This window comes from Procambarus clarkii, chromosome 5 (assembly GCF_040958095.1).
Source record: "Procambarus clarkii isolate CNS0578487 chromosome 5, FALCON_Pclarkii_2.0, whole genome shotgun sequence".
Classification (NCBI taxonomy): Eukaryota; Metazoa; Arthropoda; class Malacostraca; order Decapoda; family Cambaridae; genus Procambarus; species Procambarus clarkii.
Genome location: NC_091154.1, coordinates 31,819,033 through 31,833,911, shown reverse-complemented (window position 1 = coordinate 31,833,911; position 14,879 = coordinate 31,819,033). Strand labels below are relative to the sequence as shown.

The following is a 14,879-nucleotide window of genomic DNA, read 5'->3' as shown; positions in this document are numbered from 1 at the left end:
TGAAAGGTAAGAATAAGAGGAAAGGAAAGAATAAGAGAATCTGGTAAAGGAAAGGTAAGAAATAAGGAAAGAAGGGAATAGAATAGGAAAAGGTGTAAGAAAAAAATTTGAAAAAATGAACGAAAAATAAGTACCAGTAAGTAATGAAAAACTGCAGGAAGTCAAATGAAGATAAAAAACCCAGTAACGTACGAGACATTGGAAAGAGAAGTAAGAGGGGACAAAGCTCAAGTCAGATCTTATTTGTTAAGAACATATGAGCATTTAAGTATGTATTGTGAAAGTTAAGTGTCAACAGCAACAAAGCCAGGATTAAGGTACCCCTTAGCAGATGCAGACGGGTCACCAAGACCCGGGTAAGATACGTAAAAATGTGAGGTGCCAGATTCAAGTCAAAAGGAAGGCAACAAAAGCGATAAGCATGATGACGAGCAGAGCGAGCATCGTGCTGACCAGACGAGGGCGGCTCAGAAACTGGTACCAAGGGCCCACCTTGACCAGAAGAACCCTAAGCCCTAGCACGACCCCTCTGAAAGGCCCGAGAATGGCCACCCCTGCAGAACCAACAAATCCGAAAGAGGACGGCAACTATATGTGGCCGCCTGCAGAAACTGAGTCACAACACTGTCTGCAAACAACAACGGACAAAAGGGCGAAGAAAATCTAAGAGCCAGGGCGTAGGCAGATTACAAGGAGAGAGCGAGGACGGCTTGGCAACATGCAAGGCAAAGAACAGACACCGCCTCCCAGAGTATCAGCGCAAACAGCTTTAACAACGCAGTCGACGCCCTGGCCATGGAGGCCCAGCACTCAGTGCCTCTACGTCCTCCCCAAGCCAGTCCAAAAACAACTCAAGAAGGAAAAAGAAGCGCAAGACCGAGGTCAAATGCCCCGCAGCCAAAGTATCCGTAAGGGAGGGAACCTGCATGTGCAGCTGCTGAAGACCAACATCCTGAGGAAGCACAGGGGTGAAAAAGCAAGCATCGAGGCACTATAGAAGCTAGGGAGTGTTACAGTTGAAGATACACCAGGAAAAAATATAATTAGAAGGAACAGAAAGATGATCGCTATGACACGGGCTTCCTACCCCTGCAGTAGCACTCAAGATTATAGCTAGTTGGTAAATACATGACACATTCATTTCATATTCTGTCCTTAGGCCTTAAATCATCAGTACCCCATTTTCTACTTTCACAGAGTCGTGAGGCAACAGCCCAATAAAGAGGAAGTAAATATAGTGAAAATAACAGATAATATTACAAACAAACGCACTCATCATATCATCCACTACTTGCAAATATTACCAGAACCTTGATATAATAGATTAACAAGGAATGTAAGCAAAATCTTCATTCACTAAATATCACTATTACAGAAGTGCTCAATAAAATATTAAGGAGCACAAGTTACACACACAAACAGGCCAAACAATTAACATAGGCCAAAAAATTAACATGTCCAAAATGCTGCTAATCACAAGTAAGGTTTTCAGATCAAGAACAATTCTGATTTTGAGGACTTACATGGCAGTTTTGTTGCAAATTTAACTAGCCGTGGAAGGAATTGTGGGATGCTAAGAATGTACTCTTGGTTGATATCACGAAGAGGCGAGAGGCTCTTAATATTGCTGCGAAGTTTACTCTGTTCATATACTGCAAGTAGACAATTTTATATTACTAAATATAGGAAACTTTTCCTTAACCAATTTATTTATTTTTTCCAAAAGCTTACATTGTACAGTGTATTGTGTGTAATTCACATTTTTGAACCAGCAAAATTTATATATATATATATATAAAAAAAAAAAAAAAAACACATACAAGTTGTACCTTACACAGAGACCTATATAACATATCTGAATAGAAAAGGCGTAAGACAAAATGTACTCAGGAGCAGGTCTGCAATAAACGTCTGTGTATTAGCTAGCAGTAAAAATCTCTCAAAGAGAAATGCCAAGACAGCCTAATACCAATCCTAACAACGAGCTAAGGTCAACACTTAAAAGTTTCATTGGAATAATGATGTTGCACCCAAGATCATTATTATTAGTTGACTGAAATTGGAATTTAATAATTAACAATATTAGTATATTCAAATTTATTCCTACTGACCTCAGTTTGTCAGCTATCACTCCACGTTCAAAGACACTGAGGTGGACAAAGTAGAATGAAAAAGAATAATGTGTAAACTTGGGTTATCAGCGAGTCCAAAAGAGAAGAAGATTGGCAGTCTATTTCTGGGATTGTGCAAGGGCAGCAGCCAAGGAAAAAAAAATATGTGACCTGTACATGTACAAGTGATGACCTACTGGAACTGTGTTCAGAAACTGATAATGTGAATCTTGCCAATATACCCCAGGTAAGGTAAATAACAATAAGCAATCTGTACTGGTGCAACAATACAGGCTACTGCAATGTACAGTATTAACAAATATAAACATGACTTTTATTCTCTACAGTACTTCTACAAGATGAAACACTTGAGACACACTTCAATAACTTAATTTACATATAAAACAACAATTCCTTGGCACTTACACAGAGTTTTGTTTTCATAAACATCTAGATCTGAAATTGTGACTGCAAGGATACTGCAGAAATTAGCCAGGTACTCTCCGTCCAGTTTACTAATGAGCCGTTCAAGTCCAGCTGGAAAATAAAGCAAAGATAGCACATTAAAATTGTATCAAATTTTTTCTCTAGATCTTTAAAATTATGGCTATGCATAGATGCAAACTGTGTCAATATTACTGAAGATCTATTCTTATAAAAGTATGAGAGAATTAACATGATCTCATCTAATACTGATTTATCTCTGAAATATTAATTAATTATTAGATGTTTTACTGAACTATTCTCAGTCTCAAATAAAGCAAAGGATTTTTTTATTTCACACAAGATTAACAAATAAGGATATGTATTTTCCTATATTATACTGTACTACTGTAACCAGATGAGTGCATCTCGCATATCCAGTTTATTCAAGTACCTCATTGTTAGGAGCACCATGCATCTACCATGTACAGTAGTTGCTATTTTAGCAATCAAAACTAATCTCAACATTTTCCTTTTCCATCACACTGCAAATAACAACAATCACACAAACAAACATTAGTGTAAAGATCACATCTTAATGTTAACAAGATTGATTTTATATTTTATTTTTTACTGTAATACCACTTTACAATAGTCAGAAACTTAATTGGCACAATCTTGCAGCATTCATTTGGCTAACAAATACAACAGGAGCCTTGATGAGGGTTCGAACCTATGCACTGGGTGTTCCCAGGCGAGCTCTAGCCAACTGAACTACGACAAGGTAATAGAACCATTTCTTTTACCATGCCGTGGTGCAGTTGATTAGAATGCACTTGGGAACACCCAGCGCATAGGTTCAAACCCTCATTAAGGCTCCTGTTGGATTTGTTCACTGATATATCACATCAAAGTGATCTCTGTGTATTCATTTGGTTATTGTTTCAATGTTCATATCTTTGAAAGCATTCAAGTCAAAAAGATTCCTATTTTATTTTCAAATCTTTCTGTTCATAAATTCTTAACATAAAAATGGATTCTTTTCACATACAAACACTATGTGTAGTAAATTCACCACTTAAATTTACCCTGTTAGTGACCTAAAGCACCAAGATAACCAGATATTAGTGCACACACAGTTTTTCAAATCCATCCTTAATTCATGTCAAAGATTTTAATTGCATAATTAACTAAAAAGCATTTCTGCACTCCTCTCTTTTGAACATGCCCAAATTATAAAATGTTTGGAAAACAATGAAACAACTGTATAGAGTGAAACATTATGACATCAGACCTTTCATACAGCTTTCTGTACAATCAGCGGCAATACATAGGTAACCCGAACTTCAATTCTCATTAAATATAAATCCACACACACACACACACACACACACACACACACACACACACACACACACACACACACACACACACACACTATACTTTACTCATAATAAAATGCCTCCAGTCATCATGTTCAGTGTCACTAATGTACATAATTATTTCTCATGCTAATGTACTTCCTGCCGACCTTCTTGACCTTCCCCTCAAATTCACTCATATTCTAGTACTTTCTTCACTATTATTTATACAGTAATCCATTAAACCAGCATAGCCACACAATCACATTACATTGATTGCATGACAAACTTGAAACTATCACTATTAAACAACATTTTTGCTTCATTTTCCCCTTTCACCTACGTATTGTATTGAGCTGAAGTGTGCTTTTTCTAAGTATAAGGAGATGTTCGATGAGGGTGATGGCCTTGGTGTATGTTTCAGAGTCCAGCATCAGAGAAAAAAGAATCTGGAGTACTTCGTCACTGTCACTCAGCTGGTTCCCAATGCTCGTGTCCTGGCAATACATAGAGTATTGAATTAAACAATTAATACAGGTTAAAGAAAGTGGTTCAGCAAATCTGCTCAAACACTCCTTGACATTTTTATTCTTTATACAGATAAAGGTTAGATGTTTATGCAATACATAACTTACAAGTATTCTACCTGTTTACCTGATGCTTATTACAATCTTGTTGGGGGAAAAGAAGTTTTTTACAGTACTGCACTAGGTAATAAGTATCATTGTTTGTCAGTTTTTCAGTTGTATTTTAAAGCTAAGCTTGGTTTTATTTCACTGGCTATTGTAGCCTAACCTAAAACTTGTTTTTTCTGGCCACCACTCGGTCAGACTTGCTAAATGTGGCCCATAATTGTTATCCAGCAGTGCAAGCACATGTCTGAAATTATATTGCCTACTGCAACATGAATAATTCCTTAGCAAAGGCTCTTTTGTTCCAGAAACATGTCTACTGTCTCCAACCTGAAAAGTTTAATAGTTTTGAATACATGATGTTGCAGTCTTCTCTAATTGTACTAGTGGCCTCCCAACTTTCAGAGGGCTTTTCATAAATCTTCATTCTCATTCCAGTAGGATGTATTTTGGTGTGCAGATCAGGAACTTCATAAAATATTTTGCATGCACAAATTATATTTCCCTCATCTATGTTCAACAAAGTATTACACTGAGGAAATCCCAGTAGATTTCCTGTGTAGCTTAGATATATTAGCTTAACCCTTGAAATGCAGATACTAATCTTAACACTTTCGCCCGGGCATAACGCAGCATTGCGTCATCCGTTTACTGTCGGTAATGCCGGGGATGACGCAGCATTGCGTCATCCACTTTAAATAATCGCCAAAAATCAGGTTTTTATCCAATTTTTGGGGGACTGGTTTTAAAATGCGCGCCGATGTCTTCCCATTTTCTTTGTTGCGCTTCGTGGCCCGCAGGCGGCTCGGCACACGCCATCGGCCCATTGTTTTAGCTCCACTGTTGTGACCGATGTCGCCTCCCCTCGCATCTCAAACGTGTGAACATTTCGGCTATTTTCCGTGGCTATATTTCTTACTGCGGCTTTAGAAACTATCTACGCTTACTCCACGATGGATAGTGATCATGAACAAGGCCCTTCCAGGAAGAAAATTGCGAAAGAAAGGCTTGAAAAGGGCGGGAATTGGGAGTGTAGCTGGAAGGCGTCTGAGTGCTCACTCGAGGTTAACGCGTGGCTCGTCTTCAACTCGTCGGCGGTTGGAGCGTGACCAGGTTTTTTATTTTATATGCTAATGTTCCTCTAGAGAATTCTATTGCGAACTCATTGAGACCAAAATGAAAGACCTAGGACGAAAATTGAGGTGACCAGAGTGAAAATAGTGAAAACATTTATCGTGTTTGCGCGCTCCTGGGTAACTCGTTCGCACTTTCTCTGTTTGCTGCGGGTAATTAGCCGGGCTTTTGGAGTTTATATGCATTTAGTGCTGTAGAGAATTCTATTGCGAACACAATGATACCAAATTTAATCTCGTAGGACGAGAATTAAGGTGACAAAGTTGAAGAGAGTACACACTTTTCAGAATTTACGCGCGCTCCCGTGAAACCCTGGGACCCAAATTGCACAGTTGAGGGATGGCGCGCGGGGTACGCCAAAGTGTTAAGATGTATGACCCATGGTAGTGCACATGACAGCCTAACATACTTTAGATACTTTTCAGCATCTGAAATTCACACAGGTACATTGGGACCTGATATTGGTATATCAGGTCCCCAGTAAACATCTGTATGAAAAGTGGCATGATTTTTGGGACATTTTTCTATGCTCAGGGCATGATTCCTATACAGAATTGGAAAAAAAAATTGTATGAATACTATTTTTCTATGAAAATGCAGATAATGCCCTTTGTACCCCTTGTGCAATGGCAAAGGTTCATCCTTTTATGATCAACACTTCCTTTAAAAAGAGAGATTTACATTACTGCAAACGTTCATCTAATTTCACCTCTCTTATACCTCACTTACTATTATCCCTTTACTTAAACTAAGATCTATAATGACATTACCATAGTGCCAAACTTGATGTTCCTTGGCACACAGTCTCATCTCTTACAAATTGGAACTTACCAATGTGGTGAGTTTTTTGAGGATATTGAGTGTAGTTGCTTGCAGGCTGCCAACACTAATGGAATGGTCACATCTCTCCAAATCACAACACTGACCTCCAAGATCCGGCAACATCAACAGAGATACCAGAGTCTACCGAAAATAAAACAAAATGGTAAACAATTGGAAAAAAAAATATTTTCTTTCTTGTTAATTATTTTCTTGAAATAGTTAAAAAAAAAAATTATTAAAATGTTGACATTAAGCAAAATCATGCCTTAAAAAACTCTGCAAACCTATATAATTTATCACATTCCATATACCATAAATACCGAACCAAATCTATTTAAGTGCATAATTTAATTTGATATGGGTTATTGATCAAAATTATAGGACTTGCCAAGTATTCCAATCCCCTACCACAGTATATTTTATTTTGCAACAGCTTTTTTTAACAAAAAACAAGTGCTCTTCAAAACACAAGAATGTAACTGGTTTATAACAAGATTTCCAAGTACAGTACTGTATGTGATAGAGTATTATATGCTAGAGCTTCTCAATGCATGTATATACAAAGACTTAAACAAAACATATTTGAACACACTTTGCAGTGAAAACTGTGGGCTTAGTAAAAAAAAAAAAAAAAGGTTCATGATCATTGTTGAACAAAATGTCTCTCATTCCGGACATAGTTCACTCACAGAAAAAAATGTAACATGTTTAGATAAATGAATTTGCAGTGGCATGGTGTTAAGCTGTATACAGTACTGTACATAACTTTCTGCTAAAAATAATAGCTCAGCTATGAACTCGTCAGAATAATTGTCACAATCTCTCTCTCGTTCAATTTACAGTACAGTACAATCTAAATGAAACATTTCTAAAATATAAATGTATTATTATTATGAATATAAATAAAAGTGCATGATTAGGAAAAATAAGAATACATAATTTATAAATTATACTGTATTACAATAAGTGATGGATTTAATCAGGATTTTTCGCATCCACCATATTTAGGTTCAATTTTTGGCAGTGCAACTATACAGCACAGTAATGCCTTATAGATATAAATATTTAAATGCTTTAAATGTTTAAAATTATTATTTTTAGCAGAAAGTTATATACTGTATTCGACTTTTGGTTGCAATTTTCTTACCATGTGGGGTCTGTTTTGTTATGCCTACCTTTCTGGGTGCCTAACCCCAGTCAATCTCAGATAAGGAAAAACCCCAACCACAGGGGGGGGGGGGGTCCAGGGCCACTGCTCCCTGTGCCTCTCTGAGAGGGCCAGGTTCTGGCTCATGGTCCCTGGTAGGCTGAGCTCCATAGACTAATGCCCCAGTCTAATGTTTCGCATATTAGCCCGATAGCTCCCAGGGAGCCAAAGGGGCTCCCACAGAAAAGCCCTTATATCCCAAATGAAGGAAGTGGGAGATTATAAGTACTGATGACAGCAGAGTGTACAGCAGGGAGTGCACTAACAGCAGTGCAAGTCCTCTGAGAGCAGCCTCATAACTAGCAAAATCCACTATCTTCAAGATAACAACATGAAAGGAGATGAGCAGAGGCAACCTGAGCAACTTAAAGAACTAGACAAAGCAGCCAGACACTTCCTAAATGAAGACAATGGCCAAAGGAGAAAACTACACAGAAAACACTGTTAACATAGAAAGCCTGAATGGTAAAGCCCAGATCAATCCCACAACAAAGAAAGAAAACCCAAATTCCAAAGGGAAAATGCAACATGCTGGAGGGGAAACAAATCAACTGCCTAGCAAAGATCAAAAAAGGAATTTCGAATGCAAAACACAGGAAACCGAGATGATCAGAGGAGATATGTCAGTAATCCAGATAAGTACAGAAAACTGTCAACACAATCCTGAGTGTAAGGCTGACACCTACAACATTTAGCAGAGAGGACTTGGAAACACATGAGAAATGGAAAAAACCTTGCCGGAGAATAACTGCCGAGATAGGAAATCCAGCGGGCACCCTGGAAATCCATAAAAGCTGTAAACTCAAAACTATGAGCCAAACCTACACACCTCAGGAGAATAAACCATCAATGGCTAAGACATGGCCAGGAAAGCCACCCCATAAGTTTGAAAAAGAACTCTACACTGAAGACTTGATCAGAACCAGAAACGGACAGACAAACAATGGCTGGCACCCAAGGAAGTTGTAAAAATCAATATGTACCAGAAAGAAGAACCGATACTTGCAACACACTGGTGAAGAAAGACAACAACCATCTGTGTGTGATGTCGGGCAACCATCCTCAGAGCCAGGCCCAAAGAAAAATCTGATATGCCCAATCACAAGTGAAGGAAAAAGGCCAGCAACAAACAGCAGAGCAAGCAGGCAAGTCTGTGTGCAACACGTGAAGCCAATACATACTCATCACACGCAAGAGCCGTTTACTACTATTTGTCATGTGCTTGCTTGAAGTCTATAAGCCCCTTAGAATCTTTCTCAAATGTCTTATCCACAAATAGTCTAATAAACATTATGTAATCCAGATATTTTCCTCCATGAAACTTTCATCCCTGATCGATTATTCAGATATTCCCTGTTCTCTGCTACCCAGCCACAACTTTGCCCAATATGCCAAGTAGACTGAAGTTTAATAATTCTTACATTTACTGTTCTAACTTGATTTGATATAGTACAATCAAAAGTGTTTTTCCAATCATCTAACATGGTACATCTACCCCATGGCTTCTGGGAAATTTTCCACACTTACTCCATGCTTTTTCCACTGCACATAATTTTTCTATGCTCCTAATCAATACCATCAATGTTCCTACAGTTCAGTATCTACACTGATATACTTAAACTAAACTCTTCCATATACAGTGTCTAATGGTATTGTATCTTGCACTCTTCTTACACCAGGAAATCCAATCATATTCACATTAGCATTTTTTTAGCATCTTCAACTATCATTCAAAATTCTAATTTCTTCTCTAACAACTAACATTCTTCTCTGCCTACCCTTAAATATTCTCATTTACTAAATGTTTCCTTGTTACACTGATTTATTACTTTCTGATGTTGATCTTTACTAAAAAAAATTAAAAAAATAGATTAGCATTCACTATTTTTCTGCTTAACTAACCTTTTATTCATTATATTCCTGTTTTCTTGCCTCTGTGTTCAAACTGAATTCACAACATCATTATTTTTTTATTTATAACTTAATAACTTTATAAATTTTCAAATTTATAACTGAATGCAGTAAAGAAATCGACTTTGAAGAATTTCTGCAAGAAAAATCCTCACAGCTAGTCAACAATGAAGAGGAAGGTATGAATTTTGAAGGGTTTACAGATGAAATCCATGGAATATTCAGTAATGCTGATGAAAATTTAGAAAAACAGGATGTGGTTGAATGGCTAGAAAGAGATGCTGACGACCGAGGATATGGTGTGATGAGCAAAGAAGAGATTCTCCAGTCTGTTACTGGTGAGGTCGATGAAGAGGAGGAGGAAGATGGCAATACAGGAGGCCAGCTAAACCTTGAGTCTTATTTGGTAAGAATGGCACCCAAAGGCCCCTCAGCCACTGAAGCCTCACAATGAATCCAAAGACCTTCAACAAGTGATGCTTCACCAGAAAGCCAAGAGACTTCAGACAATGTAGCTTCAGCAGCCGATAGTCAAAACTGGCCTTGCCAAGCTCATGTACTTACTGTACAGTAATTTTAGTCCTTAGTTAGGTTTTGTAAATTTTCCAAAAATTATTGATTTGAAGGTATACTGTACTGTACTGCACAGTACTGTATGCAGCACCAATGAAGACAAACTACAACAAGATGAAGTTTCTGTTTTAAATTACAGTACTGTACAGTACTGGTTTATTTTTTAATGATAGTGCGAGTGGAAATTCAAATTATGTCGGTTATGATATATAAAAAAAAAAAAAAAAAAATTGAATATGTTCACCGTTGGACTTCCCTGTAAGAATTCTGCTTATTTGTATGTCTGGGTTTTCCAGTAAGGAGTTTTTCTCATATAATTTGGATAAGCAAGCTCATACAGTATACCATGAAAATAAATTCTAAATGCTTTGCTTTATAGTACAAAAAATAAATAAAACAATACAAAATAAAAACTTTTTTTGTACATTTTCTAATAGATAAAATATGTCCATATAACTTAACACTTTCACTGGCCCATCGCGCACCACAAGGTAGGCCGAGCGTTGCCTGTGAGCTCACCACCACATTCCAATGTTTATACTACTTTTCAGCTTTCTCACCTCAATTTTCATGCTACGTTGCTCAATTTGGTATCAAATTTGGAATGGAAAGACATTGGTGCACATTTTGAAACTAGTCCCATATTATTCAGACAATAAATTGAATATTTAATTTTTTTTTAAATTAATGACACTGTTTGCGTCATCACCCCACTGAGTGTTTTGGTTTTATGCCACATAACTCATTATCAGGGAGCCAAAGTGTTTGAGACTAAATATTCCCAATACTGTACATCAACGATCATAAAAACAAGAATTGTATATAATCACCAAGACATTTGCACAATAGTGAAAAAGAATAGTGACACCATGCTGGTGTTAAGCTGATGTCCATGACTGTACTTGGCCACATTATTATGAGTGTTGCCTAATTAGTACTTAGAGGATGGTTGGTATAATAGAGAAGTTAGTAAGGGCCAGAAGATTATCCACTTACATATTCCAGAACATTTTGCATCTACAGACTAGATTATGATATTTCCAATCAATGTACTATCATCTTTCCATTCATGCTTTAGGCTTCTTGGATAAATAATAATTTTGTTTTTGTTTCAAATTTTAACTTAGGTGACTTAGAACTGTCAGGTTTTATCGTGTCATTCTTTAACCATCTTGTCCCCTGCGAGACCTCGGAGAATATGTAGCACAACTAAGGGCAACACTACACAATGTCCCATATGTAGACTCTTTGGAATGGAATAGCTCAGAAATCAGGCTTCAAGTATACATGGAGAGCATTTTACTGAGCAGCACACACACAGCTGCTTCCATTCACTACCTTCCTTTCTATCTCCCCTCTGCTTAGCCTTGGGGTTAAGGCAGAATGTACAGAAATTTGGTGGAGGGTTCTGTTGTGTCTAGAGCTGCCACCAAGTAATAGTGGGATTACTGACCTAGTATGCCATTCAGTAGATAGCTTGGGCACTGCTCGCCTTAGGAAGCAACCACGTGTACTCCTCAAAATAAATGTTTTCATATTTACTCAATGCCAATCTGAGATATTGACTTGAAATCAAAATCTATGTTTAATACTGGTTATGAAAATTTGGGTCTTAATATTTAAGAAAGACTACCTGTCATATTATTAAATACAAGATGTATACAGAGTTCAGTGAAGTTTGTTTGTATCCTGTCTCAAAGTTTAACCTTTTTAATTGATGCAACTCTACTAAGAAGAACCCTCATAAACAAAAATGGTAAACAAATTTCTCTTTAATTACAGGGGGCAAAAACAAATTGAATCAATAAATAGGACAATATCCTAACTAATAACAGTTATCACTGAAAAGAAAATTTTAAAGAGAAAAAAGAAAAAGAAAAAAGAAAATTTTCTGAAATATGAACACTTAGCAAGGACACCAAACACTCCCTCTTTAATTTTATGAGAGGGTGCTGAAAATGATACTGTATCAACATGACGGGGAGAACAGTCAACTAATACCCTTGTAAAGCAGATATGAGTTAAGTGAGAGGAAAATAATAAGCAACCGAAAAATAAAGAAAATTGATAGAAGCTTATAATCTCAAGAGAATAAGGTATATACATATCTCCTGCCCTATCCCAAGATAGTAATTGCCTATCAACTGTACAACAAATGCTGAGAGCATCTATTAAGCACTCACCTTTACACCATTGTGCTTGCTAATGAGGGAAATTATATCACCCATCACAGCACTGTCTCCAAGATTCTCCTCTTGGCCAGAATTAAGGTTGTTAAGTAAAACCTGTAAGTGGATGAATCATTTGAATAATGTTTAGCTATTTAGCATAATGTACTGTAAAATAAATTTTTCATAAAGGACAAAATGCAAGTGTAATATTTTGGAATATTGTATACCATACATACTGAGCACAGACATTTAGAATATGTTATGATTCAACATCTAAATTTTATAATTAAGATCAAGTCACTGAAGAATATGAATAAATTATATAATTAAGTCAATAGGAAATTCCTAAGTAAGAGGATTAGTTACAAAGTTTTAGTGTAGTTCAATACCTTGAGTTGGGCCATGAGAGAAAATTTTGTGACGTCAAATTGCTGCAGCGCTGCCTCGAGAATTCTTAGGGCCCTCATGATCTCACTATGTGGCATGTGATCCAACCCGTCCTCAGGAACCTGGCGAAGAAAAAGTACTCTTCTCACACATTTCTAACTATCATAAAGGTTGAGTGTATACTGTTTGTAAAACATAATACAGGCTAGCTGTTACCTTTACTTCCAAGCACACCACAGTATCTATGACCTCATTGTGTGAAGAGGTCATTAGATTAGGATTAGTGTGGGATTAGAGCATTCAATGAAGTCTCAAAATACTGAACTTCAAATTGTCCATCTTCTAAAATCCCCTTTTTTTTTTTTTAATTCAGAGATAGCTTAAGTCTTCTGATATTTTGTTTGCAGGCTAAAGAGTTATCCATAACACAGTTCATCATAATTTGAATTATCTTTGTTGGGGGACAGCAAGCCTGTGCACAATATACTTTAGATTTGTATCAGGTTCCCACACCTAAGTCAAACTACTGTACTGACATTCCCAGAATGCAACCCCAACAACAGCTGCCTAACCTCAATGTACAATACCTATTTACTGCTAGGTGACCAGAGGCCTTAGGTGAAAGGAAATGTGCCCAACCACTTCGGTCTCACCTGGGAATAGAACCCAGGATTCCCAACTAGGGGTCAAGAACGAAGCCAACCGTAGTATGAAAGCTTTACTTTGCATGTTTTTTCCTGAACAAGAACTGCCAATTGTTTTATCCTGGCTCCTAATTACTGCAGGATTCAAAGAAAAACAGTGAAGGAATAGTGTCTAATCTTTCAACCATGACCATTATTTAAATTCATAATTTAACACTTTCGCTCGGGGATGACGCAGCATTGCGTCATCCGTTTACTGGCGGTAATGCCGGGGATGACGCAGCATTGCGTCATCCACTTTAAAAATTCGCCAAAAATCAGGTTTGTATCCGATTTTTTGGGGACTGGTTTTAAAATGTGCGCCGATGTCTTCCCATTTCCTTTGTTGAGCCTCGTGGCCCTCAGGCGGCTTGGCACACGCCGTGGGCCCATTGTCTTTGCTCCACTGTTGTGACCAATGTCGTCTCCCCTCGCATCTCAAACGTGTGAACATTTCGGCTATTTTCCGTGGCTATATTTCTTACTGCGGCTTTAGAAACTATCTACGCTTACTCCACGATGGATAGTAATCATGAACAAGGCCCTTCCAGGAAGAAAATTGCGAAAGAAAGGCTTGAAAAGGGTGGGAATTGGGAGTGTAGTAGGAAGGCCTCTGAGCGCTCACTCACGGCTAACGCGTGGCCCGTCTTCAACTCGTCGGCGGTTGGAGCGTGACCAGGTGTTTTTTTTTATATGCTAATGTTCCTCTAGAGAATTTTATTACGAACCCATTGAAACCAAAATGAAAGACCTAGGACAAAAATTGAGGTGACCAGAGTGAAAATAGTGAAAACATTTTATCCCGTTTGCGCGCTCCCGGGTAACTCGTTCGCACTTTCTCTGTTTGCTGCGGGTAATTAGCCGGGCTTTTGGAGTTTATATGCATTTAGTGCTGTAGAGAATTTTATTGCGAACACAATGATACCAAATTTATTCTCGTAGAAGGAGAATTGAGGTGACAAAGTTGAAGAGAGTATACACTTTTCGGAATTAACGCGCGCTTCAGTGACACGCTGGGGCCCATATCGCCCTGTCGAGGGGTGGCGCGCGGGGTGAGCGAAAGTGTTAATATAGTACTATCAATACTCATTCAAAACCCACCTGGTAAGTATTTTTCTCTTCACAAGTGAGTATAGGACAGACTCCTGTTAGCAAGCTCTGAGCTTTCCCATCCCATAGCAAGCCTTACCCACTAGTTTCCCTGGAATACGACCCACCAAACATTTAATAACCAGGTACCCAATCACTTCTAGGTGAATAGAGGCAAACAATTAAGGATTGGCTCCTAGTCAATCCTTCCTAACCAAGATACGAACATAGGCTAAATCACTCGCAAAGCGTGGGGGCAGGTGTTACCACTGCACCACCAAAGATTGTATTTAAAATGTTACGTAATTAATCCTATCCTACTCTCTAATAAGCACAACAAAACACTGTACAGTGGGCAGCAGCAAAAGTAAATAA

General features: G+C 37.8%; 1 protein-coding gene across 1 annotated transcript in view; it reads right to left on the bottom strand.

Moving 5' to 3' along the window:
* The window catches only part of LOC123747853 (short transient receptor potential channel 4-associated protein), a 44,568-nt gene that overhangs the window by 27,390 nt on the left and 2,299 nt on the right, over nucleotides 1–14,879 (bottom strand). Inside the window, exons 2-7 of the mRNA XM_045730056.2 lie at nucleotides 12,735–12,854; nucleotides 12,358–12,459; nucleotides 6,493–6,624; nucleotides 4,239–4,392; nucleotides 2,538–2,648; nucleotides 1,524–1,652 (exon numbers count right to left, since the gene is read on the bottom strand). Of these exons, the coding sequence (XP_045586012.1) occupies nucleotides 1,524–1,652; nucleotides 2,538–2,648; nucleotides 4,239–4,392; nucleotides 6,493–6,624; nucleotides 12,358–12,459; nucleotides 12,735–12,854 (748 nt within the window). The remainder of the gene's footprint in view (nucleotides 1–1,523; nucleotides 1,653–2,537; nucleotides 2,649–4,238; nucleotides 4,393–6,492; nucleotides 6,625–12,357; nucleotides 12,460–12,734; nucleotides 12,855–14,879) is intronic.